Below are 26737 nucleotides of genomic sequence, written 5' to 3'. Positions count from 1 at the left end.
TGGGGGCTATGAACTCTGTGCTAGGAGCAGAGACTAGAGTCTGGAGGGTCGGAGCGACATGTACCTAAACCCTATCTGGTATCTGATGTTTAGGGAACATGTTGATATAAACTAGGAGTCATGAAGGGAAAGGCTAACTTGATTCTAAAGCTGGACCATGCATTATTCTACATGTAGTGCGTGATGAAGAATACTAAATGACCATTAAATACAGTATTTCTCTAACATGGGGACGAGAAGGCTAGACAATGACGGAAACTATTGATGCAGTTCAGTAGCTTAGGAATGCAGAGAAGAAGGACTGAACTGATAGCTGGAATCATAACATACTCTTGGCAGACTCAGAGGCAGAGCCAAGCTGCACCGGGCACTGCGAGGCAGGAAGTAAGTGAAGGGTCGAGGATACAGGTGGGGGCTGTACCGCTCCTTAACGAGGCTTCAGGAGACAGGAGTTGAATCTGTGGTCCGGGCCCTTTTGAGGCCTGGAAACGGGGACTTTATAATGGAATAACGTGCACACTGGGAAACGTGGCAACATTACTTTACATAGGCCTGATATTCGTAGTATTCACGAAGACTGGAAACTAGCATACTAAAGGTGGACACAACTGGAATTGCGTCATTAATCGGACATGGGGAATAACATATGCATATTGGTCATGCACACATGACATATGATGGATGAGGCGTAGGGACACAGAACATGGCAAAATTTTACTTTTCCACATTCCCTCCTTGTCACTACGTTTCCATCAGGAAACATCAATTTTCATGATACCATCTATCATTTCATACAGTACCATTTGCTCGTCTCGAATTGTCTTGGAACGGGATTTAGAACGGGGCTTGGGACTAGGAATACAAGAGGTAGCACACATGCTGCAAATCGCAGGGCCACATTGTATACAGAGGCAGCAGCTGAATATGATTGCTACTGCAATACCTAGAAAGGACAGGACTTTCCATCCCCATGCGGAAATTATATTCCAGAACCAACCGGACCATGTCCAGGTGCCTGGATCTTGGTGTAACAGATGGGCAATTTTATGGAGTCTGGTTATAGCTGAATAAACAGACGGCGCGTTATTTGGAATGAAAATGCAGCAACTAGATCCGATGACTCTACAGGCCCCGCCCCTATCGGCCAGTATGACGTCAAGGACGAGACGATTTTGCAAAACGACAAATCTCATAGCAGATTGTTCTTCGGTTAGGTTACCTAGAGCAGAGGCAGTCTCATTTACTACAGCTTCAAGGGTTCTTGTTAACCTACGGATCAGTTTACTATTCTGGACAGGTCCTACAAAGAAGAAGAAACCTTTATTGAAATCTGTATACTGTTCTAGAGTAGTTTCAGTATAATCGACAATTGGGGACTCCCTTCTATGTCTAATGTGTACTAGATGTGTGTTTCTGTGATAATCAGATGGGGCTAGGAAAACAGGTGGCAGTAGGAAGGCAATGTAACAGGTTCCCTCCCAATCGAGGGGCAGACGGACATATGCGGTCTGACCACAAATAAAATAAGAATGACGTGAAGCTTTGAAAACAGATTTCCCACTGTCACTATACTGGATAACAGTAGTACATTCACTATGACCTACATGTATGGAACCATAACTACGGACACATAATTCGCCTTTGACAGGTAGTACTGAAATAGCAGGTAAGTCTGGAGTAGTATCAGACTGAACATTCAGGACCATAAAATTCGACGAATAATTACCTAAATTATATACTTCATTTTCTAGATCTAAACCTGTTCTGTGGGGGAAACCTTGCTTGTCTGAAAAACATGTACTGTTAAGAAAAGACATATCTGTTGAGGATGACGTTAACGTGGACCATGCTCCACACGAACCATTGTGTGAGAATGGATAAGGAAAGAGTGGCAGAACTCCCTTCGGTGTCCGGAAAGGGGGGAGTCGACCACACACCCAACAATTAGTGGCATTGCTGGTCTGGTGTGAGTAATGTAACATACGGATAAATGTGTTGTTGCGCATAGCGAGGCGGTATGAATATTCGTGAGGAGGCAGATCACTAAACGTGTGCTCTACTGTAGCATTAGCAGACATGTTTACATGAGGAACTGGAAAATACAGATAGAACGCATAACTGGTGCAGGAAATCAAGATGCTGATGAATAATACGAAACTCAGAAAAACGATACATTGAATTGAACTTCGACTGACTCTCTCACTATGGGGGTCTATTTTATACATGTCAGAAACAGTCTAACCGTTTCACCTAGGGGAGGACTTATACAATCAAACTGACTGACTTATTTTACTAGACCTGAGCTTTAACTTATACTCCTGCTGCGGAGTTTTCTCTAACCAGGGAGGGGTTGTAATAATGTCTTTTGCGGGACAGTCCTTTAAAACAATGTTCTGGCAATCTTTCGAATCCTGGGAAATGTTTTTAGAAACGGATTTCAATCCTTTAAAAAGTTTAATATGAGAAAGGTGGATCCATCCTTTTCTGCCTTCCAACTTGACGGCAGTACGGGTGGTCAAGAGGACCTGACGTGGCTCCTTCCAACGTGGTTCCAGCGGACTTGATCTGTCAAAATTTCTGATCATCACCAAGGAGCCTGGAACGATCTCGTGCGGTGCCACCTCGGTATTGTCTGGAAATGCGGCGGCAACCTGTGAACGACATGAGTTGAGGGCAGACATCAAGGAAGCTAGGTAATCTGTCAGCATATTACATGGAACATCGGTAATACTTCGGGGTCTAGGAGTACCCCACATATTAGGGGGGCGGCCGAATACGACCTCATACGGGGACAGACCTGATCTGGAATGTGCAACCATGCGCATATAAAACAAAGCGACTGGCAGAGCTACTAGCCAGTCCACACCTTTTTCTTTACAAACTTTGGCAATACGGATTTTCAGGGTCTGATTATGTCTCTCAACCAGACCAGCTGCTTCAGGATGGCGTACACAATGGAACTTCCACTGGTACCCTAACAACAGGGAAACGTGCTTCATGAGTTCGGATGAGAATGGCTGACCGTTATCAGAATATACGACTCTAGGGAGTCCATATCTAGGGAAGAATTCACGAACCAACTGCTTGGCAGTGGTCGCGGCTGTGTAATCTGGGACTGGATATGCTTCTGTCCACCTGGATAAAGCGCATACAACTACAAGGACATACTTGAAACCTCGACATCGCTCCATCTGAATATAATCCATCTGGAGGACCTCAAAAGGGTGGTCAGGGGGCTGGAAACCACCTTGTTCCACCGGGACACTTTTACCTGGATTAAACTGACAACATATCATACAGGTACGGACTTTCTGCTTGGCTGCAGCTCGTAAATGCTTGTTGAACCAAATGTTCTGGATACTGTCTAACATAGCTTTTTCTCCTAAATGTGCTGGACTATGTGCGGTATTGATAATGACTTGAACCATAGAATCGGGGAGAAACCATGTGGCTCTACCCTTCGTTAACCATCCTTGATCTGTCTGGACCCCTCCTTGTTCAGACCATTTCTTGATTTCGTCGGGAGTAGCATGTAACTGGATATCTATGACATCTTGAGTAGGGTCCTTAACTGTCATGCATGTAATCGGATCTGGAGTATGTGTCATGTTAACTGGAATGTCTGGAGTCTGTGCTGTAAGCTTGGCTGTGCGGTCTGCTAGATCATTACCTTGGGAAATAATGTCAGTAACTTTCGTATGTGCTTTGCATTTCATGATGGCAATAGATGTCGGTAAATGTATGGCATCTAACAGGGCTTGAATAAGGAGACCATGCTGAATCTTGGTTCCATGAGAAGTCATGAAACCTCTCTCCTGCCAGAGCACTCCGAAGTCGTGTACAACTCCGAATGCGTAACGTGAATCTGTATAAACATTAACTCTCTGGTTCTTGGCGTGTATGCAGGCTTGTGTCAGAGCGACTAGCTCTGCTGCTTGAGCGGACAGGGTATCAATACGGTGTGTTTCAATAACTTCGGTGTCAGTAGTCACTGCATACGCGGCGACTAGTTCTCCTGTACTAGTTCTCATACATGAACCATCCACATAAAGTGTCAGGTCGGGATCTGGTAACGGAATGTCTGTCAGGTCTTGTCTTGGCTTTGTCGTAATATTGACTACTTCCACACAGTCATGTGGGTCTGGATTTGAACTAACTGATGGTAACAGTGTAGCAGGATTCAGGACGTTGCAGCGTCTAATTTCTATGTGTGGCTGGAACAGTGTCAATTCATAACCTGTTAAACGTGCAATTGTCAAGTGCTGAGTTTGTGTTCGGTTTAAAAGAACTTCTACTGAATGTGGAACTTGTACTGTCAGGGAATGTCCTAAAACTATGGAATCACTTTGTCTGATAGCTAGTGCTGTGGCTGCAACTGACTTGAGGCACGCAGGCAACGCCTGGGCGACTGGATCTAATGTGCTCGAAAAATAAGCACAGGGCTTGTATTGTCCTGCTTGATCTTGTGTGAGAACAGATAATGCTGTACCTTCGCGTTCAGTAACAAAAAGTGTAAAAGGCTTACTGTAGTTCGGTGTAGCTAGAACTGGAGCTTGACATAAAGCTTTCTTTAACTCGTTGAAACTAAGTGTATGGTCAGATGTCCAAGGGAGGACAGTCGATACGGCTGCCTCCTGTGTCGTTAACTGTATCAGTGGCTTGGCTAGAAATGCATACTGGGGAATCCATTGTCTACAATAAGAAGTAAGGCCGATAAAGGCACGTACCTCCTTCTGGGTTCTGGGCTGGGGAAGACTCGCTATTAACTGGATACGGTCTGGTGTCAACTGCCTACCCCTCTTGGACAGCAAGTGTCCTAAGTATACCACTTGCTGGACACAGAATTGAAGCTTCGAAGGTGACACCTTGTGCCCCATCTCGGCAAGGAAATACAGGACTGTAAGTGATGCTCGCTCGCAGTCACGTTCAGAACGGGCTGTGATCAGTAGATCATCGACATACTGGAGTAGGGCAGTGTCAGTTGGCATGTGAATGTTGTCTAGTTGTCTCTTGAGTGCTTGACTGTAAATACTAGGGCTTTCTGTGAAACCTTGAGGAGCGCGTGTGAACATATAGCTCCTTCCATTTAAACAAAATCCGAAAAGAAACTGGCTGTCTGGATGAATTGGAACACTGAAAAATGCATTCTTGAGGTCTATGACAGTGAAAAACATGGCTTCGGAATCAATGGCTGTTAACAGGGAAGAGATGTCTGGAACAACTGGGTACTGAGGAATAATACATTTATTAAGCTCTCGTAAATCAATCACTAATCGATATACTGGGGGTGCATTTGGATCAGTACGTTTCATGACTGGAATGATCGGAGAATTGCATACATTGGAGTCAGTTTCTACAACTACTCCTTGAGCCATGAGCTCGTCAATAATTTTGGAAAAGGCTGCTACAGCCTCGGGTGGCAATCTGTACTGCCTGATTCGTGGTAACACTACACCTGGTTTGAGAGTCACACGATGGGGTGTGATTTGCATGTAACCTACATCAGTTGGACCTTGCGCCCATAAGTGCTGTGGAACATTAGACAATCTTGAATCAAAATCTCGTAATACATAGTGACCCTTAAAGTCACGTAGGAACAGACGTATTCCCTCTGGGGAACAGCAAATAACTGCACCTAATTCTTTCAGTGTCTTAATGCCTAATAGATTTTCTGGACATGACTTAGTAAGTAACAGATCAGTAGTACGGGACAATGGACCTACTTCTAGAGTGACTGGCTTAGATATCTCATTAACTATTGGCTTTCCTGAAAATCCAAGGGAAACATTTCTTGAGCCTGAGAGCGGAGCCCCTGGAACTTCGGCATGACTAATTGTGGTCCTACTTGCCCCTGTATCGATCAGAAACTTTCTGTCTTTCCCTAATACTTGACTGTGAACATAGGGACCTTCTTGATCTACAGGTATCTCGATGAGAGGCAAGCCTACTTCCCTCTCTAGGCTGTTTCATGAATATGGCTGGTACTCTGGATACTCAGACTGTGCATACTGGTACATCTGCGATGTAACGTGCTGTGTTGCAGCAATAGGCTGCGGTGCGGTAACTGTCTGTTGTGCATTCTGTGGTTGAGGAGTCTGTGAAACTTGTTCTTGTCTAGGCGGACGTGGTCTTTCTTTAGTCTTACCAGTAGCTATATTATGTTTCAGGACTGCACACTCATTTATAAAATGACCTGGCTGTTTACAATAATTGCAGTTCCCTTTAACGGGAGCTGCAGGATGACTGGCTTGATTCGGACCCCTCTTCTGACTGTCTTGAGGAATAGATTGTGCAACTAGCACTTTCATTTTCGTGTCTTTCATACGTTTTCTTTCGTGTTCTTGCTCTTCCCTGATTCTATTTTGGTGATACTGGAGCATCTGGAGCATTTGGGACGGGGTGTTTGCTTGCCAGGTGCTTTCGACTTTCAGAACTCGATTTTTAATTTGTGGACTTGAATTCTCGACTAATTTAGTAACGAAAAGGTGAGGGTATGACTCACTACTTGTCTTGAGACCACTGTTAATACTGAAACATTTCTCAAATCTAGAATAAAAATCACTAATATCTTCGTCTTGTTTCTGTTTACAGGCTGAGATTGCATCCCAGTCTTCTTTTCTCGTTGTCAATAATCTGGGTAAAACTTGAATCAATAATTCTGGTAATTCTTTACATTTATCTCCAAGACCGGTACCTGGTACTCGTGCCTTGTCTTCAGCTTCTAGAGCTGCCCAATCTATCTTTTTCTCTCCCACCTCCCATTCTTTTTCCTTTAGCTTTTCATACACCCCTGCGGGTAACAGGACCTTTAACATTTTAATGATATCTGGGTAAGTGTATTCTCCCATACGGAGCATGTCTTTTAATTCTCTATGGAACCCTGCTGGATCTTTGTCATGACAGGGAATTAATTTCTTCATTTCAAGAAGTTCCATCTTTGAAATCGGAGTGTATACAAACACTCGTTGCATTACGCCACCCGCCCCTTGGACTGGGTGGACTTCTCGTAACGGATTCTGTCTGTCTATGTAGAATGGTTTACTTTCTGGGGGTGAGACATGAACAAAATGCGGGTTCAGGAACGTTCTATATTTGTGGCGCTGTTCTAGAATGATACTGATTAAATCGGTACCTAGACCTCTCCATCTATACTGGAGTAACTCGTTCAGGACATCGTGCAACGGACCTGGATCAGAATGTTGATCCTCATACAAAGTAATGAGGTGCTGGATCATATACGTACCCACCAGTCGCTGCTCGGCTGGGGACAATTTCAGGAACATTTGTGCCACTATTTCGTCTGGAAAAGTGGTAGAATCAGTAATCCATCGGACTGCTGATCGGGCTAGTTCTTGTTCATGCATAGTACTTAATTCACTGTAACCGACTCGTGATTTCAGAATGTGATCGGTAGCTTGAAATACTTGTTCTAGAGAACCTTGTTCTGGTGCTGGATGATGGAAAGTAGACTTACGTTCTAGACGTAAATGGCGATCTGGAAATCTAGATTTTCCTACATACGCTATTCTGGCGGGATTCTCGTTCTCTTCCTCTTCAGGATCAGAGATACTTTCTTTCTCGCTTACTTGTGTTGCTTTACGTTGTTCGTGTAACCTTATTATTTCTTTACGAATTTTCTTGTACATACTCTCCATGGCACCGACGGTCTTGTGCTTACCCTCGGCTATATTATCACTCCACCTTGTCAGGATTCTCATTTCGGCGGGATCTTTAGACGGGTAATCTTGTTCTCTTATTAGACAATTGATCAGGAACTTTAATATCATGAGCTGGATCTCGGCTTTCCTTTGAGACATAATCTCGCCAATACTTTCTGGATCATCCCCTGTACGGATGAACCGATATATTCTGTCTAGATCTTCTTTCATATTCGGCAAGGTGACTAGATACTCGGTCACTCTCCTTACACGTAAGGAATATAAAACCATATTATATTCGCCTGGAACTGGATCATAGACACATTCGTTAAGGGTTTGTCTGATTTCTGTAACAGACTGATGTTTGGGCGTGCGCTGTAACGCTTGAGCATGTAATTCGAGTAATGTTAAACGCTTGTGTGGCGGCGGGGTTTGAGGAAGACCTCCTCCTACGGCCCCTAGACTAGAATCGTCGATTGACATTCTTCGTGCTGACAGGGTCGGTAGTTGTAACGTGGGCTGGACTTGTATGGCGGACTGGACCGGGGGAGCTGTTAAGGGCACCCCGGTGTCTGGAGGAGCAGGAAGTGCCTGATTTACAGGGACTGGCGGAGCGCGAACAGGATTTGCATATTCTGGGACTGTGTCGTCCAAGTAGGACGAAATAAAAATATCAGCTGCGGTCGGTTTATGACGTAGCTTGGTCGGAACTAATGGTGGCGGGAAATTACTGGATGCCTCTGGGGTCGCTTTTGGCAAACCTTCGGCAAGGAGAGGATACATACCCTTAATAAGGGCATGCCTCTGTCTGTCTGACTGTTCGGTTTTGACTCGTTCACCTATCTCGATTAATTCTCTTTCTTGGGCTCGTTCTTGGGATTCTCTACTTAACTCTGACTTTCTGACTTCCTTTTCCGTTCTTCTATGAGCTTCCTTGCGCCATAACTCGATGGCATCTTTCTGTGACTGTCTGGCTTTCTTTTTCCATAATGCTTCTTCTACTCGCATGATACATTCGGCATCCCATGTACCCGATACGGGCCATCTATACTTTTCTTCTAACTGTTTGGTATACTCTACCCATAAATCTAGATACATTATGGCGCTTATGCCATGTTTCTGATACATAAAGTGACCTGGACTGTCCCTAGGCGGGACAGGAACTGCTTCTTCTAATAAACCCTTTCTAGTTTTTAACTGACGTAACTTGGAAAAGAGCGGCATGACTGAACTGTAATCTGGACACAATACAATACACAATGGAAACACGAAATCACGTCGCACTCATACCACAACATTAAAATACATGAAGAACATTGTAAATATCAGTTCGGACAGAATATTACCTGGAATACTGAAAACAGAAACAGAACAGAATTTCTCGAGAACGGAACAGACTAGAATTACTGGATGCACTGCTGTAACAGTACGACATTTACCGGTCTCATAAAGAGACACGTCAGAACCCGCATCCACCGAAGTGGACACTTCGTTTGTGAGTCTGGGCACCACCAACCCACGGACCAGGAGTCAATTTAGATTGGTCCTGTCTAGATACTACCCCAGCAATGGTACTCACCGGGCAGCACGGAACGGAAGGCCTCGGACGGGACTGGACTGCTACGACGACGGACTTCGGACTTCAGTTACGGGTGGGCCTCCGGATACCTCGGACCTTGGACTCTTGGCTTGGGCTCTGGTCGGGACTCGCCGCGTTCCTCCACCGTCTCGTTTGGATGCTGGACCGCCTCCTCCGTGGGCCTGAGGGATACTTGAAGCAGAAATATCTGCACGTGGCCGGTATGGTTCCGTCACGGCTGCAGAGGGTCAGGGGGTCGGCGTGGCTTCACCGACGCGTGGGGAAAGGGCAAGTCCCTGTTCGGGCGCCATTATGTGGTATATAAATAAAAAATACCGGATCTATTTTTGAATGAATGAATGAATAACAGATAGCTCAATAAAATAAGAGTCAAGATTCGAGGTAGTAGGAGTTTCTGCAGGTTTATTACAGCATAAGGACAGGATCAGGACAACCTGCATAGGATGACCCAGCAGGACAACTGGGGCCCAGCAGCTGCCGGGGCTTGATCTGGGATGAGCGCGCTAACATTTAATAACAATACATTGACTTATATACATAGCGCAAACACATAGCATTACATTGCAGTAGGCGTAACAGTGGGTGGAGCAGAAGGCGGGACGCGTAGCAGTCGCGAGAGATAACAGTAAAAGTAGGTATAACTGGGAGTATACATAGACATGTGATGCAAACGTAACAGAATATGTCATGAATGGGGCGGAAACATTGGAGGGGGCTACCTAAGGAGCCGGGACCTCTAACCTAATGGTGCGCGAAAATTGGCAATGGCGTGTTACTAGGAGAAGCTGGGGGCTATGAACTCTGTGCTAGGAGCAGAGACTAGAGTCTGGAGGGTCGGAGCGACATGTACCTAAACCCTATCTGGTATCTGATGTTTAGGGAACATGTTGATATAAACTAGGAGTCATGAAGGGAAAGGCTAACTTGATTCTAAAGCTGGACCATGCATTATTCTACATGTAGTGCGTGATGAAGAATACTAAATGACCATTAAATACAGTATTTCTCTAACATGGGGACGAGAAGGCTAGACAATGACGGAAACTATTGATGCAGTTCAGTAGCTTAGGAATGCAGAGAAGAAGGACTGAACTGATAGCTGGAATCATAACATACTCTTGGCAGACTCAGAGGCAGAGCCAAGCTGCACCGGGCACTGCGAGGCAGGAAGTAAGTGAAGGGTCGAGGATACAGGTGGGGGCTGTACCGCTCCTTAACGAGGCTTCAGGAGACAGGAGTTGAATCTGTGGTCCGGGCCCTTTTGAGGCCTGGAAACGGGGACTTTATAATGGAATAACGTGCACACTGGGAAACGTGGCAACATTACTTTACATAGGCCTGATATTCGTAGTATTCACGAAGACTGGAAACTAGCATACTAAAGGTGGACACAACTGGAATTGCGTCATTAATCGGACATGGGGAATAACATATGCATATTGGTCATGCACACATGACATATGATGGATGAGGCGTAGGGACACAGAACATGGCAAAATTTTACTTTTCCACAAGATATGTAAATCTTACCACACGCCAATCTTCCTTTGAAACCAATTTCAGCTTCAAAGTAACCCAGTATATCAATTTTCTCCCCCTGGTACCCAGATGGGAAAATGTCACACATTTTCAACACTCTTTCACCCCACACACTTTTCATCAGAGAATTAGGAATTATAGTCCATTTTGAACCTGTATCTACCATGAGTGTAATGACCTTTCCATCGATTATAAAGTCATCCTTGAAAGGATTACCTCTCTGATTATCACATGCGCACACAGTGTCAGTCAGTACCAGGATTTTGTTGACATCACGTCTCAAATCATCACTTTCGTTCACAACTGTTACCCTCGCATTATTCTTGTTCCTACACATTTTAGCGAAATGTCCCGTCTTACCACACTTTAGACATTCCTTGTTGTTTGCATAACAAAATTTTCCATCAGAAGGATGGGAAAAGCTACCACACCTAGAACAAATTTTTTGATTATTCTTGGTAAAGGGAGTTTGTTGTATGTTCTTTTTCTGAAGGACATAACCTTTCTTCCTGACAATTGCGATGGCAGCAGCTTCATCGTCACTATTTTCGCTATGGATACTCTTATGAGAAATTTCTGCCACTTTAGTCTCCAAACTACCTTTCTGTAGTTCCCTCATACACTTTTCGCTTTCTTCCACAATCTTAGCAAGTTCTATAGCATCTTTTAAACTTGGATTCTTTGCTGCCCATAGACGTTCTTGTACTTTTCTATTATTGGCTTGAACAACTAGCTGGTCTCTGATTAGCTCGTCAGCCATCTGGCCAAAGTTACATTTGATAGATAACTCTCGCAATCTCGCCACGAATTCATCAATGCTCTCCTCAGGTAATTGTTTATTCTTATAAAATTTATATCTTTGGAGTATAAGATTTTCTTCTTTGCCAAAACGGGTCTCCAATCTTGTTATCGCTTCTTTAAATTCATCAAAGTCAGCTTGTGACCCTACAGGTAATACTTGAGGAAGATACCTAAATAAACGTTGCCCTTCTTTACCCAATGTGGTCATTAGTAATGCTTTTTTTCGTTTGGGTGAATAATCCTCACCGTCCAGAGCCTCGATGTAATTATAAAACATTACTATCCAGTCTTCCCAAGCTATTTGAGGCATGCCAGGCTCTGACAGGAATTGAGGAGGAAGTGCAACATTGATGGCTTGAGTCATGTTCATGGCTCACAAAAGAGTAAAACAAGTAAACACTCCTATTTAAACAGAATAGAATAAAATTATAGGCTTACGGTTTATTATAAAGGTGAACTGAGGTGAAGAACCAATTTCAGCAAAGAGCAGATGCTTAGCGCTCATACACGAGCGTTTCCATGGAGATCCACAATATTCAATTAATCGTAGAATGGCCGAAAATGTCTTGCGTAAGACGTTTGTAATATTTACTATAGCGAGAGTACATGCGCTAATGAAATGCGCTTCTTGAACGAGGTATTTCTAAGAAAACGTAGGTTCGCTGTAGCGGTGCGTTCCAGTGACACTTTATTTTGCGTTTCAATGACGCAGCATCCGGTTATTGAGCGACCACTTCCGCCGTCTGTGTTACGCTGACGCAGACGCTGTCAGGATCTGCGCTCTAATGACGCTAACGTTGCTGCAGTTAATTTTCTGGTGGCGCGTGCTTGGATTAACGTTGCAGGCGCGCGTTGCTAAGCGACTCACCGCGGTGTTAACTCGGTTGAGATGACGTCACTTAGTGAACCATAAGTCCTCCGATGACAATTTAATCAAACAAGAATACCTTTGGCAAGCAGTCTTCTGCGTCCTCGTTCCTCGCTATCCACACGGGGTTCTTGAGGGGTTTCTGAGTCTACCGCACTGTGGGAGTTTCTTGAGGCTGCAGCAATACGTGGAGATGAAGTGGTTGGACACTCCACAAGTCCAAGTCGCCAAGTGTTGTAAATGAAGAGGACTCCACAAACAGGTAAGTAAAGCAGGAGTTTTATTGCAGCACAGATGTAGGTAGGTCAGCCCCCAGTCCAACCAGAGCTCCAACTGCCAACAGGGCGAAGGAGCGTTCCAGAACTCAGAACTTAGGTAAGGATCTAGAGTGCTGGCCAGAGAAAGAAGCCAAGCACTGTACAACATTTTGCTTGGAAGATGTCCTGGTAATAAGGTCATAAGTCCGGATGGGGTCCTGATGCACCCTTTATAAGGCGAAGCCGGAGTTCTGGACCCCTATGATCACTAATGCCCTTCATTCAGCAGTCTGCTGCAAATTATTTAGCTCTTGACATTGTGCAATTATTGTGCCTGTTGTTAAGAAGGGCTGCAGGCAAAATCCTGGGTGCTATCATGCGATTTCCTTGTTGGATTCTTCTGTAAAAATTGTGGGACACATAGTTTTGAGACAGGATTGAGACTTAAGGCATGATTATCCCTGTTCAGTATGGATTTAGAGAAGGCTTAGGCACTATTGAGCTAGGTGGAATCTTACGCTGTTAATTCAAAAATATACTGTGGCTAAGGAGGGGGTATTATAATTGGCTTTTATGGATCTTAGCGCAGACTTTGATTGTGTTAGCCGATCAAACCTGTGGGCTATTTTAGGGGATATAAAGATGGATTCTGAACTGTTTGATTTTGTCCGACAGCTATTCCATGACCTTACTTATTGCTTCTGTTTGTTTCGTCTTGGGGTGAGTGCACTAACACTTTTGGTTTGGATCGAGGTGTGAGTTAGGGTTGTGTGCTTTCCCTTATTTTAATATATGTTGATAAGCTGCATAACTATTTAACGGCCCATGGCGTGACCTCCCAAAAGTTAAGAATGGCCCTGTGGCTGCTCTTTTGTATGCCAATGATGCAGTTTTGTTTTCCAGGATCAGATTGATAACTTTGGGTCTGATTTAGATCTTTGCGGACGGGTTACTCCACCACAAAATATAAATATAAATACCATTATATCCGTTGTGACAGAGTTACCCGTCCGCCAAGATCTGAATCAGGCCCTTTGTGTCATTTATGGATGACCTTAATTTGGTGACAAACTTTACCAAAAGACACTACTTGGCATCTTGATATCTGCCATTCAAGATGAAACCTATTTTGGGTAGGGGTGTATTTGGGTATTACTTTTGACTCCCAATGCAATTGGAGATCCTGTTTGAGTAACAGGCCTAGCACATTAGCGCAAGCACCCGGAGCTGTTTTTCAATTTGTCAACAGAATAGGATCGAAGTCTGTTCCAGCGCTGCTAGAATTATATAAACGCAAGTGCTTCACTGTTCTAACCTATGGGGCACCAGTTTGGAGTTATTGCTCAAGTGGATGTCTCCAAGTTAAAGAAAATAGGTTTTGCAGGAAACTCTTAGGGCTACACTTCTGTAGCCCTCATGTCATTATCCACGAAGAGTTGGGGATTAAATAGGTTATGGATGATGTTAGGCTGGCACCACTAAAACTCTGGTTATTGGCCTGGACTAACGAAAAAGTTAGCCTCAATATGAATTTCATTGAGGATTATCTGAGCCGTACCTACAGCTATAGAATACCTTGACTGAATTTGTTGACTGCTGAGCTAGGACAATCAGATTTGTTTCTTGTACCGGGGAAAATTACTAACCGTGGCAAAACCTGGGTGAAGGCACATTAATTACTGGGAGAGGAGGAAGAGACATAGAAAGTATGTTGAATTGTTGAAACCCTCGGTTTGTGACTTTATTATTCATTCTCCCCGGTCTTATGGGTCTTACCTTCACCGGGTGAATACTGTTTAGAAGAGAACCCTTTAGACGAGATTTCGACTAAACAGCATTAGGTCGCCTTTATCCTTCCCCTTCGGCAAATATTATTCTTCCACTATTTAACTTGCACCTGGGATGAATCTTCCAGCCAGACCTTGTTGCACTTTGTATGTTTTTTGTGGGCACTATAAGCAGTTCACTAAGCGTTACTTAAGGCCTGTTCTGAAAATGCAATGTTTTCTTCAATGCAGACCAGCTTTGTTTTTTTTTTTGTTTTTTGTTTTTTGCAGTCTCTTTCAAATATATTTTCCTGTGGTGGTGTAGGGCATTCTCTAAAATCAGTATGATATCATAAACGTATAATTCTATGATATGTTTGCCATTTAACTTTTTTTGTTTTTTTGTTTTAATGGATTTCTGTATATACTGTAATGGATTACCTACATGCAATCTGTTATGTTGTATTGCAAATGCAGCTTTTTATTGTATGTTCTATATGTATTATTTATTACGCTTTTATGGCAGTTTTTGATCAGCCTAATAAAGCTTGATTTTTATTTGACTGCCCTGATTTTTCCTTCAAGCAGTCTCTAACAATGACCATTGTACCACTGTTGAGACAACAAGAGTTTCAGCACCACTGGGGATAGGTTTGGCAATGTTCTGGGAAGGTGTTAGTTTCTTTTCGCAGCCATATATTTTCTTCGATCCCTTCCATGTCTGTTGTAGGTGAGGAGTCCTGTACCAATGAGTACAATTTAAATGCACTGTGATCCTCGTGCCTGGTGTGCCCAGTATCTGTGAGTTTGTTATTAGTTGATGATGTGTCCCCCTTACCACTATCTCTGACCTAACCCAGACACCATTTACATCCACTCCTGGATCTATAACCAGGTTACACGTGTAGCTGTGCTAGAGTGGTATTCTCCTTTGCACTAGCTGACACATCTATTACCAGCTTTCCATTGCATACAGTGCCTGACAAATCCCAACCTTCACCTTTTTCCCACTACACTGAATCCCAACTTTCCAGCACATCCTCCCACTTGCATATTAAACCTCATAACTGAAGCTTGCTAAGCGGATGGATCTGAAAGTGTTGGTAAATATGGGTGTAATCCTTTGAGAGGACCAGAACTGGCAATTTCTTTTCACTCCAATGTTGGGGTGGCTCGTGGAGCATGTCCAGCATGAGTGCCATCACATCTTCAAGGTCGAAAGCCACTGTTCCACTAATAATTTTGTCTGTTGTACAACTATCCAGGGTTCAGTATACCCAGTACATGTAGTGTTGTAAATTTAACATTCATATGAGAACAACAGTGTATTGATCGACATTGAAAGTCTCACAGGTATGGAAATGTCAAGAAAGTAACCCTCACTGCTGCTCGATGCCAATGAGGGTACATGCTCCGTCACTGTTAATGCCCCCTTCTTCTCTTTGCTTAATCAGGAATGCTGCCACCTGCAAGTGGTTGCTGAAGACGTGTTTTTACCATGTAAATGTAAATCCGTATTTGTAAAGCGCAAACTAGTCACCCTTACGGGTCTCAGGGCGCTGGGGGCCGTAGTGGAAATTAAGTGAGCTATTGCCCAGAGTCACATGGTGCTGGGCTGAGCTGCCGCCAGAGCCAGGGATCGAACCGTGATCCCTGTGCTCCGAAGTCAGCTGCCCTGGCCGCTGCACCACACTATGGAGTGTACATTTTAACAATGTAGGGTGTAACATGTCATATTGGACGTGCATTTGTTTGTTTCTTTTTGATGAAGTCCCTCCTGCTGTCGTGTACTCCCTTTGGAAAATTGGGATCGAGGTACACTGTGGACCTCTGATCTCCCAGATCCATTGTTTCTCACACAAGTCTCAGGGTGATGTCTCAGTATCTTTGTAGTGTAGTATCCAAGAGAGGATTGGCTGTGCTGGGATGCCCAGTATAGGCGTGGGCTCCAGTGTACAGTGTTCTATCTTCACCACAAAAGTAGCTCAAAACTGTGTTTCGTGCTCTGGTTAGGTCAGTGTGGTTTCCACAAACCTCTTATTTCGTCTAGTTGCCATTGACTCCGGAATGCCACTATGCGGCATTGTAAACCCTAGATCTCGCTTCTAGATTTTCATTCTTTGTTCAGATTAGTTCAAGTACTTTCTCGATTTTGAGTTTCTCATTTCTTACCGAATTATTATCTTCCATCTCAGAAAATCAACCCTCAGTCATGTCGATATGGCTGCTCTGTTTATCTAGCCTTTCCTACAACATTTCCATTTGAAGTGTGCGTCAATTTTACGGTCAGTGGTCGACAGGCTTTTCTCCTTGTCAAGAAGCAGTCGTTTAACATTTGCGTCAGTCTGAAACTCTGAATTCTGGGTACTGTTGAAATTGTGCTTCTGCTCATTTGAACAGGCAGTTCTTTTGAGGTCAAATATCAATTTTGCCCTATGTCCCTTTTCCTTGCATTTAGGATTTAGCTATTGGCTAAAGCGGGACTAAATATAGGTGTCCCTATTTCTGTAGAGTCTTGCAGTCCAGCACTTCTAAGGCCTCTGCGATGTAATCAGTACAGTTACTCAATGCTGCCTCTTGTACTAATCCGCCAAGGTTCAAGTGAAGGTGCTACTCGATCGGTCTCTGTAGCATAAGGCGATCCACTAGGCCACAACCGCAGTGAACACTCGCGCATTAATGCTCAGAGGAAGGTCATGTCCACAGTTGTAGCTCGTGAAAGGCCCATCACAGCAAGTCGAGAGCAGCAGCAGCATTTACTGTGCCTCAGAGCATTCCCAGCTCGTTGGGAAGGCATATGTCTCCTGCTGTTATTAGCAAAGCCCATTGTCAGTTAATTGGCAGGCGTGCGTCAGCCGAGTTGCAGTCCTTAAAAGCCTCTTGAGGGCCATGATGTACGGTGATGATTGAGAGCACACTGGCCTAACACGCTGATCTGCTCCCTTGTAAATCACTCCTGAGTGTTCCTTCAGTATTGACGGAGCCAAAGTCCTTTGCTGTACTTCCTCAAGCACAGGTGGAGCAGGTTCTGTGTATGTGCTGTGGGTCAGCTTGTGCCCTCACTGTCGAGAGGCGGGCCCAGTCAGTCGGGTCACATCAGTTGCCAGTCATCTCCATACTCCATGTAGTTGTGTTCACCTGAATCTACCCGGGAAGCCAGACACTCTGCCATTTCCAACCAACACCACAGTCTGGATCTTGGCACTGTGGTGCCTCCCTCAGACACAAACAACATTGTTATTGTTTGACCAAATTGCGCTTTAGCACCTCCTTTACAAAACAAGCATTTGCAATGCAATCTGTCTCGCCTTTGAGAACTTATTTGTATTTAGCTATGCAGCACATTGGCCTGGGTGCTGAAACATCTGCTGTTCTTTAACATGGAGGAAAAGTAAGCACAAAACTGCGTGACACACCAGGTATGGGAACACATGGAGAGAAATATTGCCTTTCAGCTGGATATGGTTTAGTCCAAAGCTCTGTTTTTAATATAAAATCAAGGTCTTCGGTGATCATATCAGTGAAAATACAAGATTTGAAAACATATTATTGTCTACGGGTGCTTGTGGAAGACAATTTCTATGGACTGAAATCTAGAGAATGCTAAAATGATTCTGGTATTTTACTGACCTCTGCTGGTCATTTTCTATTAAGAAAGAAAAATAAAGGCAGTTGCCAGAAAAATAAAAAGAAAGTTCCTCAGCAGAAAGCAATTCTAGTATTTTACTGACCTCTAATGGTGGTTTTCTATCAAGACTGTTAAATAGAGGCAGTTGAACAGAAAGAAAAGTCCCAAACGGATGCAGGCAAGTCCTAGGGCTGATGTCCAGAGCTCACAAAGTACATACACATATAAGTGTATTCTAAAGTATACACAAGAGGTCTCGAATGCTCAACCTAAAAATGGCTGAATGGGCAAAACACTTCAACGAACGAGGGTTAAGTCATGTGGCGTGGGCAAACTGCACAAATTAGTATATTTGTGCCAAGGGCATTAGAGCTCTGACGTTTTACATAGAGAATTCCAGATTGCCAGCTTCTTGCATTACTACTCGTAACCCTTCCTGATGCATGAAGTTTATCACTGCCAGTAACCTTAAATAAGGAGGTCACTATGGTTGTTCTATTTTGTGGAGTCACTTACACAACACTATCAGCTGCTCGGGATTATTCTCGGAAGCCAAGTAGCATATACCAGAAAAGGTTTGAGACACCATGCCAAAGCACATGTACCCACAAATACCAGGTAGGATCGCTCAAGCAGTATTAAGTCCCATTCCTTAGATGCACCATCACTTTCTGATGTTGAATGCACTTACACCAAGTACAATTTTAATAAACGATTCATCGATGAGCAGTTGTCTTAACAGGGCATGCAAATACCACCCTTAAAGAACCCGTTTTACTGGAAGCTGTGACCATGCTTCATGGGGCAGCCAATGCCACTAGAAAACCAGAAGCGTCATCTCCAAGCCCCACTGCTGCCGGGCCACTCCGCATAAAGTGAAGTACTCTGTAGTTATCATCAATTAGCTCAGTTTCGGAGTACAAGATTGCGGGGGCGTGAACTTGTGGGAATGTTGCGAACTCTACACTTGAACTATTCACTCAATTGCAAAAAACATCCAAATACTTACCAAAGTCTAGTCTGAAGATCTGTCCAAATGGTCCGACTGCACAGAGTCCATAGTGCCTGGCTCCAGATCGAGGAGGATAGCCCTGGGTACATATTTACCACCTGTGGAAATCAGACAGCAAGGATTGTAAACAAATCACAGGTGTTCAGCCAACGTCAAGCACCATAGCGCCACATCACGAGTGATCAGACACCGCAGCTGAAACATACCTGATGCTTCATTGTAGTACACGTTTATCCTTTCCAGCTGAAGATCACTGTCTCCATGGTAGGTACCCGTGGGGTCATTGCCATGCTCATCACGGATTACTTCCCAAAACTGCAGAGAAACCGCCATATTAATCAGTATTGGGCCCTGCTTCAATCTGACAGCATGCATAGCGCCACTGGATTAACACCCAAATAGTCAAAATCTAATCTTATGCTGCGCATGGCAATTTTCAACTGAAATAATTTTGCATTTGATCAATTGCTAGCCCACCAGTTTCAGAGATAGGGGGCGTTTGACAGTGCGGAGGGAGTCCAGTCATTTGGAAGAAGAAAAGTTAGTGCGTGTACGGGTGCTGGCAGCACTCTGCATCCATATTGTAAAGAAATGCCAACCCTTCCAAAAAACTTCCTCGTGCCTATTCGGTGCCTGAAGAGATCTCGCCTTGTATCCTGAAGACACACACCCCTTCTCCCCAAAAGCCCAGACCACAGGCACTGAACGCTCAAGAATTACCAGTTTCGGATATTGTGGGATGTATAAGACCTCATGCATTATATTGTAATCCTGCACAAGATATTAAGGGATAGGTGCAGACCGAAAAGTAACACGTCGACATGTGACCAGTCCAACTTGTCACAATGGCTCATTCGATTTTAGTGACATTCTTCATTTTTTAATAATGCTTTGTGAAGGTGGGGGAATGGAGGCCCAGTGATCTGAGATCACTATTGGACGTGCTTGGGCAGTGTAATACTTTAGGAACAGTCAGATGCGCGATACAATGACGAAACTCGTCTACATTACTTCACTGAACCCTTTCATTCTAACCAGGAGTGGAACTAAGAGCCCTGGGAGAGGGCTGCAAAATCTACATCCCAATTCACCTGGTCGACAAGATGTTGCAGTAAGCATCCGGCATGAGACCAATCCAGAAGTAGGTGAGCGTGCTAGTACATACGGAGGATGTGAAACTTCTTGATAAGGGACACCGAGAATTAGCGTTGGTGGTGCAGCAACAGCTTCGCGTACACGGCGAATACAAACGTCAACTTACTGGAAAGGAAACCAAGCGTGTTAAAACACGTATACCCCGTCAAGAAGTGGTTCTGTAATTATATTACGCTGGGGAGCACCTGTGTTTTTACCATGCATAAGAAAGCGGTCGAATTCACACAAACGTGGCAGCCATACAACAGAACATGGACGCAGTTAATATGCATACCAAGATGCCCCAGAGAACAATCCGATACTACGCAAATCAATGCAAAAATCTCCATTTTGGTGGGCGGGAAGGCACGAACAGGGAGTGGGGGCGTCGGGAGAGAAGACACAGACAGCGGGGGGGCACAGGAAGAAATAGCGCTCATGCAACACGAAGTAAAGGGGCCAGTAGCCGTGGAAGGATACAAATGACAACATGGCCGTCATAAGGCGGGACTAACAGCCTATAAACCAATCAGAAGGCAGCATTTAGAAAGGACAAATAAGCCAATAAAAAAGTGGGCGGGGGAGTGGGCATGGCTTCTCCCCCGTACTCTACTACCACAGAGCAGCGCTTGTGGGCTGGCTTAGGGCCCGACCTAAAAATGGAACATGGGGCAGAAAGTTAGAAGAAGCTTCATGTGTTCTTGCTTGCTTTTCATGTGCACTTAGAAAAACAAAGAAGTGATCAGTGAAAACCTTGAATTCATCTCTGCCACTGCTGAATTTCGAGGCCACATTCCAGTCCATCTCTGTTTTGACAGTCAGATATGGTACTTCTCCAGTCCGAACTGCAAGGCTCTGAAAAGGAACATAAGAAATCGCAGGCGGGTTTTTGTCTTTTTGGGTCTCCTCCTGAGTTCTGTGAGCAGGGAAACCACGTTTGGACATACTCTCTAACACTTCATGCATCCCACATAGAAAAACCAATATAGCAATGGCTGGTCTACTTGAAGTAAGCTCACTGGTAATTTCTTGGGCTGTGTTCGGCGCCAGGCAGAGGCCAGACATCTGGAAATCGGCCTTGGATTGGTCCCGAGCTTGTGCTTAATTTGGACAATTGACATGTCCTTGTCATTTGACTGTATAAGCTGATCTATTTCATTTGCTGTTGGATTGCTGTTTATTCCATTTAGCAAGATGAAGGCATAATTTTGTCATTAGTTCAGATGCTATGCAATTAATAGGGCAACTACGCTCATTTGGCGTAACTATCAGTTTAGCACCGGTTTATGTGACATCAAGAATCGTCGTTTTAAAAATTAAATGTTTTTAAACTCCAATTTTTTAACCTTGAACCTAATGGAATACTTATAGGCCATGTCTCCAAATGTAAATACTTTCATGTATCTGATAGCTATGTAACCTACTAATGTATGAGACAAAGGGAACAGTGGAGGAACGAGCTTGTTTGGTAACTGGTGGATGTAGAACAGTTTGTCTGTGCTGGTTATAAATAGAATTTTTAACTTTTAACTACTTGTTTTGTTTTATTTCAGTAACACATGTCATTGTACCGGATGAGGGCGTGGTGAGCACCATGAAAGGGATGCTGGGCATTCTAGCTGGCTGCTGGATCGTGAGGTTTCAGTGTAAGTAGTTACAAACGTGGTTTACAGCTAGTTTTACTAGTTGATATTGTTTGTTTCCAGCTGATCTTTGGCGTTCCTTACGTTTTTTCTTTCACCCGTGTTAGTTAAATTAACATTTCATAGCTCACTGTAAACTTCATAATAAAGATTTGAAGAATAAAAAGTAAAACATGTTCTCAAGCTTAGTGGTGTCTGATCCAAAGAGAGACTCATAAAGAGTCCTTGGTTGGCAAGGAGATGGTTTCTTTCTGGTGACAGACCTTTGAAAAACACTCAAAAACAGGACCAATACAGAAATACTTTGACAGCGTAAAATTATACGCAGTCAAAATTTGAATTTAAAAATGAATACCGCAAGATGTTAAAAACACAACCGAATCTCATTTAAAATAAGTGTTGTTTTAGTTTTCTTTCAAAGTATTTCATTTTTTTGTTCCCCGCTAAGCTTCTTGGGCATTTTATTCCGACGCCTTGTCCTGTTATCTCTGGAGATCCAACTCCAGACTTAGACAGGTGCCACTCTGGAAAAGTCTGTTTCTGGTCATTACATGATTAAGAAGTCTAGGGGGTTGATGGTAGGACAATAGGCTGACAGTGTTATTTTTACGCCTTGTTAACCCCTCTGAAGCATAAAGGACCTTTGCATGCCTTACCGTGCCACTACCAATCGAAAAGTCTGTTGGGCGTTAAATGTTCCTTGAAATACCTGGTTGGAACAGATGCAGGAAAAGGGTCTGATTGGCTCTGCTGAAAACCACCCTTTCCATTGAGCTTTATAACCTGTTCGCTCCAATGCATTGCTACCTCTCCAGTACCGTGGGAGGCTTCCCGTACCAACCTTCGGTCAAAAACATAGGAGGTGAAAGAAACTGACAGTTTTTGTGTGTCCAGTGCTGCTGATGGTGCTTGTGCCTGCAGTTGATTTTCCTTTGTCAGGCTTTCATCCTCGCAGATTCTGATAGTGTCTCTGTGGTTTAGACCTTACCGGTATTGTGTCTTAAAGTTTACTACTTGAAATAGTTTTCAGTCAGTTCCCTTGCCCTCAACATTTTTCCTTTAGTAGATCAGATTCATATATTTGTATGCGGATTTAAATGATCCGTGGGACTGGCTTTCTCTGGTGGACAGGTATTGAGCAGGAGGGAATCCATACACATCAACAAATAAAGTGTGTTATTTCCCATTTGTATTCTTCGTGTGTATCAAAAGTCTGCTCTTCCCGAATGGCATCACTGCCCAAAGTCAGCCCGACCTTAGGCATTAGTACCGTGTGTGCAACCCTCCTTGGGGATCTGAAAATAGGCGGCCAATGACAGCACAACTTAATGTTGATTAATAATCTGCCTCTGCAGCCGCACCCTCCTACACACTTGCATCATCTAGGTACCTTTTTCACGTTTCTAGTGAATGCCAAACCTTCTGAAGGTTCTTTAAAAAGAACTGAATCCAGCGTCATCCAATTGCTGCTTTAAAAGACCCAGGGGCATGTAAATCCCATCATCTATCTGGAGAGAGCTGAAGCATGTAGTGATCGAACACTAACTTTACACCGAGGATACGTTTTTTTTCTTTGGCATACTTGAAACTGAGTGTAGAGAGAGGGGCAGTAGAAGGTAGTTGACAAGAGGGCAGAGAGCGCTGAGCCCCGACAGACTCACCAGTCAACAAGTTTAAGGAAAGATTCATCGTGCCTCAAAGACAGGGTTTGGGTCCGAGAACGAAGGAGGAATTTGATCCACTTTAAAGCCTTGCTCTGGATTTCGGTGTCAGAACCATTGAAGGAAAAGAGGATGGGGAATCTTTGATGAAGCCAGCTGAGCAACAGTGGATATTTGGAGCTCCAACACCTCCGCCTTTCATCGATGGCATTCCACCACCGATGATCTCAGTCCAGTTAGTACAAAACCAGAAGAAAGAGAGGAATTTATCACATGACGAAAACATGCCAAAGGCCATAACCAATTTTACATGCTTGGAGAATGTCATTTCTAGACAGGAGCAATTTGCGCTCCGTTTATACTTTTGTTAAGCAGTTCTGTTTTCACAGAAAGATTGCTTTTTTTTTTTTTTTTTTAATACCCGGTTGAATTCTAGTTATTTTTTTATTTACAGAGATCTGCCCAGTATACCTTGTTCCTTCTAACTTATGTCCTCCTTCTGAAGTGTCAGAGAAGTCTGTGCTTGCATCCTTGTTGACGAAAGAGACTCTGGCAAGCCTGGAAATGCTATAGCCTGATTCCTAAAGAATGCATAATACCAGAATCTCATTCCTCTCAGTCGGAAGTCTTCCGTCTAATTATTGGTTTTGTGCATAAAGCTCCCTAACGCATAAGCAGTTTCTCTCTGGTTAACAAGAGTCTGCATTGGCTCTCTAACATCTTGGACTGCTTCAGAAAACAGTCCTAGGCGTCACTCCGGGCAAGCAACTCTCTTTTTTCCCTAAATTAGACTCAGCGACCCTGACATACCTGATGAACCACGTTAAATCTGGCTCCCCTGCAGATCCTTCTCCCCAAGGATCTTCCGAATGGCCCTCCCTGGGCTAGAAAAAGAGATCCTCTCTCTACTTAATCATTCTCTGAAGACAGGCTATCTACCCACCAGTATGAAGGAAGCTAGGGTAATTCCCCTGCTGAACAAACCAGGGGCAGAGGCGGCCAATCTTAAAAACTATAGGCCCTTTCCCAGCTCCCTTTTTTGGCAAAAGTCCTGGAGCAACATGTCCTCAAAATACTTTCAGCCTTTATAGAGGAACACCAGCTACTTCAGGGGCGGCAGGTAGGCTTCAGAGCCCGCCATAGTACTGAACTGGTGATGTTGGCTATACTCGATGAGCTCAGAGTGAGGGACGATAACAAAGATTTGAGTGCCCTTATTTTGTTAGACCTGTCAGTGGCGTTCGACGTGGTCAATCATGCCCAACTCTTGTTTCAGCTTGCCAATATGGCCATTTGCGGATTGGCTTTCCAGTGGCTTGAGTCCTTTTTGATGGGGCGGTCCCAAAGGATCCAACTGGGTGAGCAGATGTCAAATAGCGGCGCCCTCACCTGTGGTGTCCCTCGGGGCTCAGCCCTGTCCCGTCGCCTGTTTAATGTGTATCTCCAGCCTATGGTGGCTGCCCTAGCTGGCATGGACTGTCAAGTTTTTATTATGCAGATGATACCCAACCTATCCTGCAGATCAATAACTCCTCGCATGCCCACACTCGTGTGCAAAACATTCTTAGAGACACTGTGAGCTGGATGACAGCCAACTAATTAAAAGTCAATCCGGACAAAACTGAGGTTCTTGTAATCTCCTCCAAAGGCAACCCTTGGAACCACCTTTTCTGGCCACAAGAGCTCGGCACCGCACCTACGCTGGTTCCTGTTGTAAAAAGCCTGGGTATCAAGATTGATGCCAATCTCTCTATGACCAACCAAGTTGCTAATGTGGTCGCCACTTGTCTGGGCTTAATGAGACAGCTGCCGAAACTTGCCCCTCTTCTCTCACCCACCACTCTACAGACGATCGTGTTGGCCACAATTGTGTCCAGGCTGGACTATGGCAATGCCTTATATATTGGTCTCCCTGAGATACTAATCCACAAGCTGCAGGTGACCATGAATGATGCAGCTAGGATGATCTTTAGGCTGCCTAGAAGGACTAAGGCTACCCCTCTGCTGCACAAGTTGCACTGGCTCCTTGTCAAACAGAGAGCAAGGTTTTAGGGCCTCTGTATTGCCCATTAAGCCATCTACGGCCAGCCCCATTTTATATCAAGGAGTGCCTGGTGAACTGTGTGCCGGGATGCACACTTTGATCTTCCGAGGCAGGCCTCTTGGCCTACCCACTGGTCAAAACTGCATCTAAAGGTGGCAGAGCTTTCTCTGTTTTAATTCCCCAACTTTGGAATCAATTGCCCGAGAATCTTCGCAAGGAACCCCCCTTCTTCCTTTTAGGAAACGCCTTAAGACCTATCTGTTCAGGGAGGCACTGGACATTGTCTAACTCTTCCGCCTAGGTGCTCCCGGGATTGGCAGATGGCTCCTGTGTCTTCTCAACAAGTGCAAAGAGACCTGCTGGTGATTATGCCCTATACAAATTGTAGTTAACATAACATTTCTGGCTGCAGACCTTATTCTCTTGGTCTGTTAATTCTGGCAGAGGGCATACTGTCCAGAAGCTCACAAAAAAGGACTTATTGGGTCGGTTTGACTCTTGGATAGGCTTCCAAACCACATTCTGTGGTTGCGCAGCCAGTCATCTGGTAGCACAATTACTAAAAATCTCCCTGCTATTTTGATGGGACATTTTCACCAAACGTGCTCTCTCTGACACTTTCTACTACATAACCGGTGCGCTTTCATTACAAATGTACCACAGGACTTGCCGGATCTTCGTGGAGTCTAGTTCATATATTTTTTTTTTTTCAGAAATAAAGGCCTCAAAGAGAGGAACGTTTTTCTGTAGATCATAGGTTTTTTTCTTTTTCTTTCACAGAAGATGCGAACATTAAAAAGCAGCGCCGAAGGGCCCGACAGTTGTTGGTCAGGGCTTGCTGACAGCCATGCGGTGGATGAGCCACCAGTGCAAGGTTTCTAACAGAGAAACCAGTTGAGGTGCTGGAGTCCGAAGATAAGGTGATTTCCCTCTTCTTGAAAAGTTTTAAGGAATCTGCCAGTATGGTGGTTGCAGAACTTTCAGAGGGTTCGGCATCTGCCACACTCTGAGCCTCCTAGTCTCGGATAAGAGGTCCATCCTTCCCGAAATCTATTTAAGCAACCTCTTTCAACTGCCTTTTTCAAAGTGTAACTGACTAACTCTCCCTTGGCTATTACTGTTTTTT

General features: G+C 44.2%; 1 protein-coding gene across 1 annotated transcript in view; it reads left to right on the top strand.

Moving 5' to 3' along the window:
- BARD1 (BRCA1 associated RING domain 1) overlaps positions 1–26737 on the top strand; it is a 581961-nt gene that overhangs the window by 513709 nt on the left and 41515 nt on the right. The window contains exon 9 of the mRNA XM_078680597.1: positions 21817–21909. Coding sequence (XP_078536723.1) covers positions 21817–21909 — 93 coding nt within the window. The remainder of the gene's footprint in view (positions 1–21816; positions 21910–26737) is intronic.

Source organism: Lissotriton helveticus, chromosome 3_1 (assembly GCF_964261635.1).
Source record: "Lissotriton helveticus chromosome 3_1, aLisHel1.1, whole genome shotgun sequence".
Taxonomy (NCBI): Eukaryota; Metazoa; Chordata; class Amphibia; order Caudata; family Salamandridae; genus Lissotriton; species Lissotriton helveticus.
The sequence above is the reverse complement of the archived record's forward strand: the minus strand, read 5'-3'. Positions and strand labels throughout refer to the sequence as shown.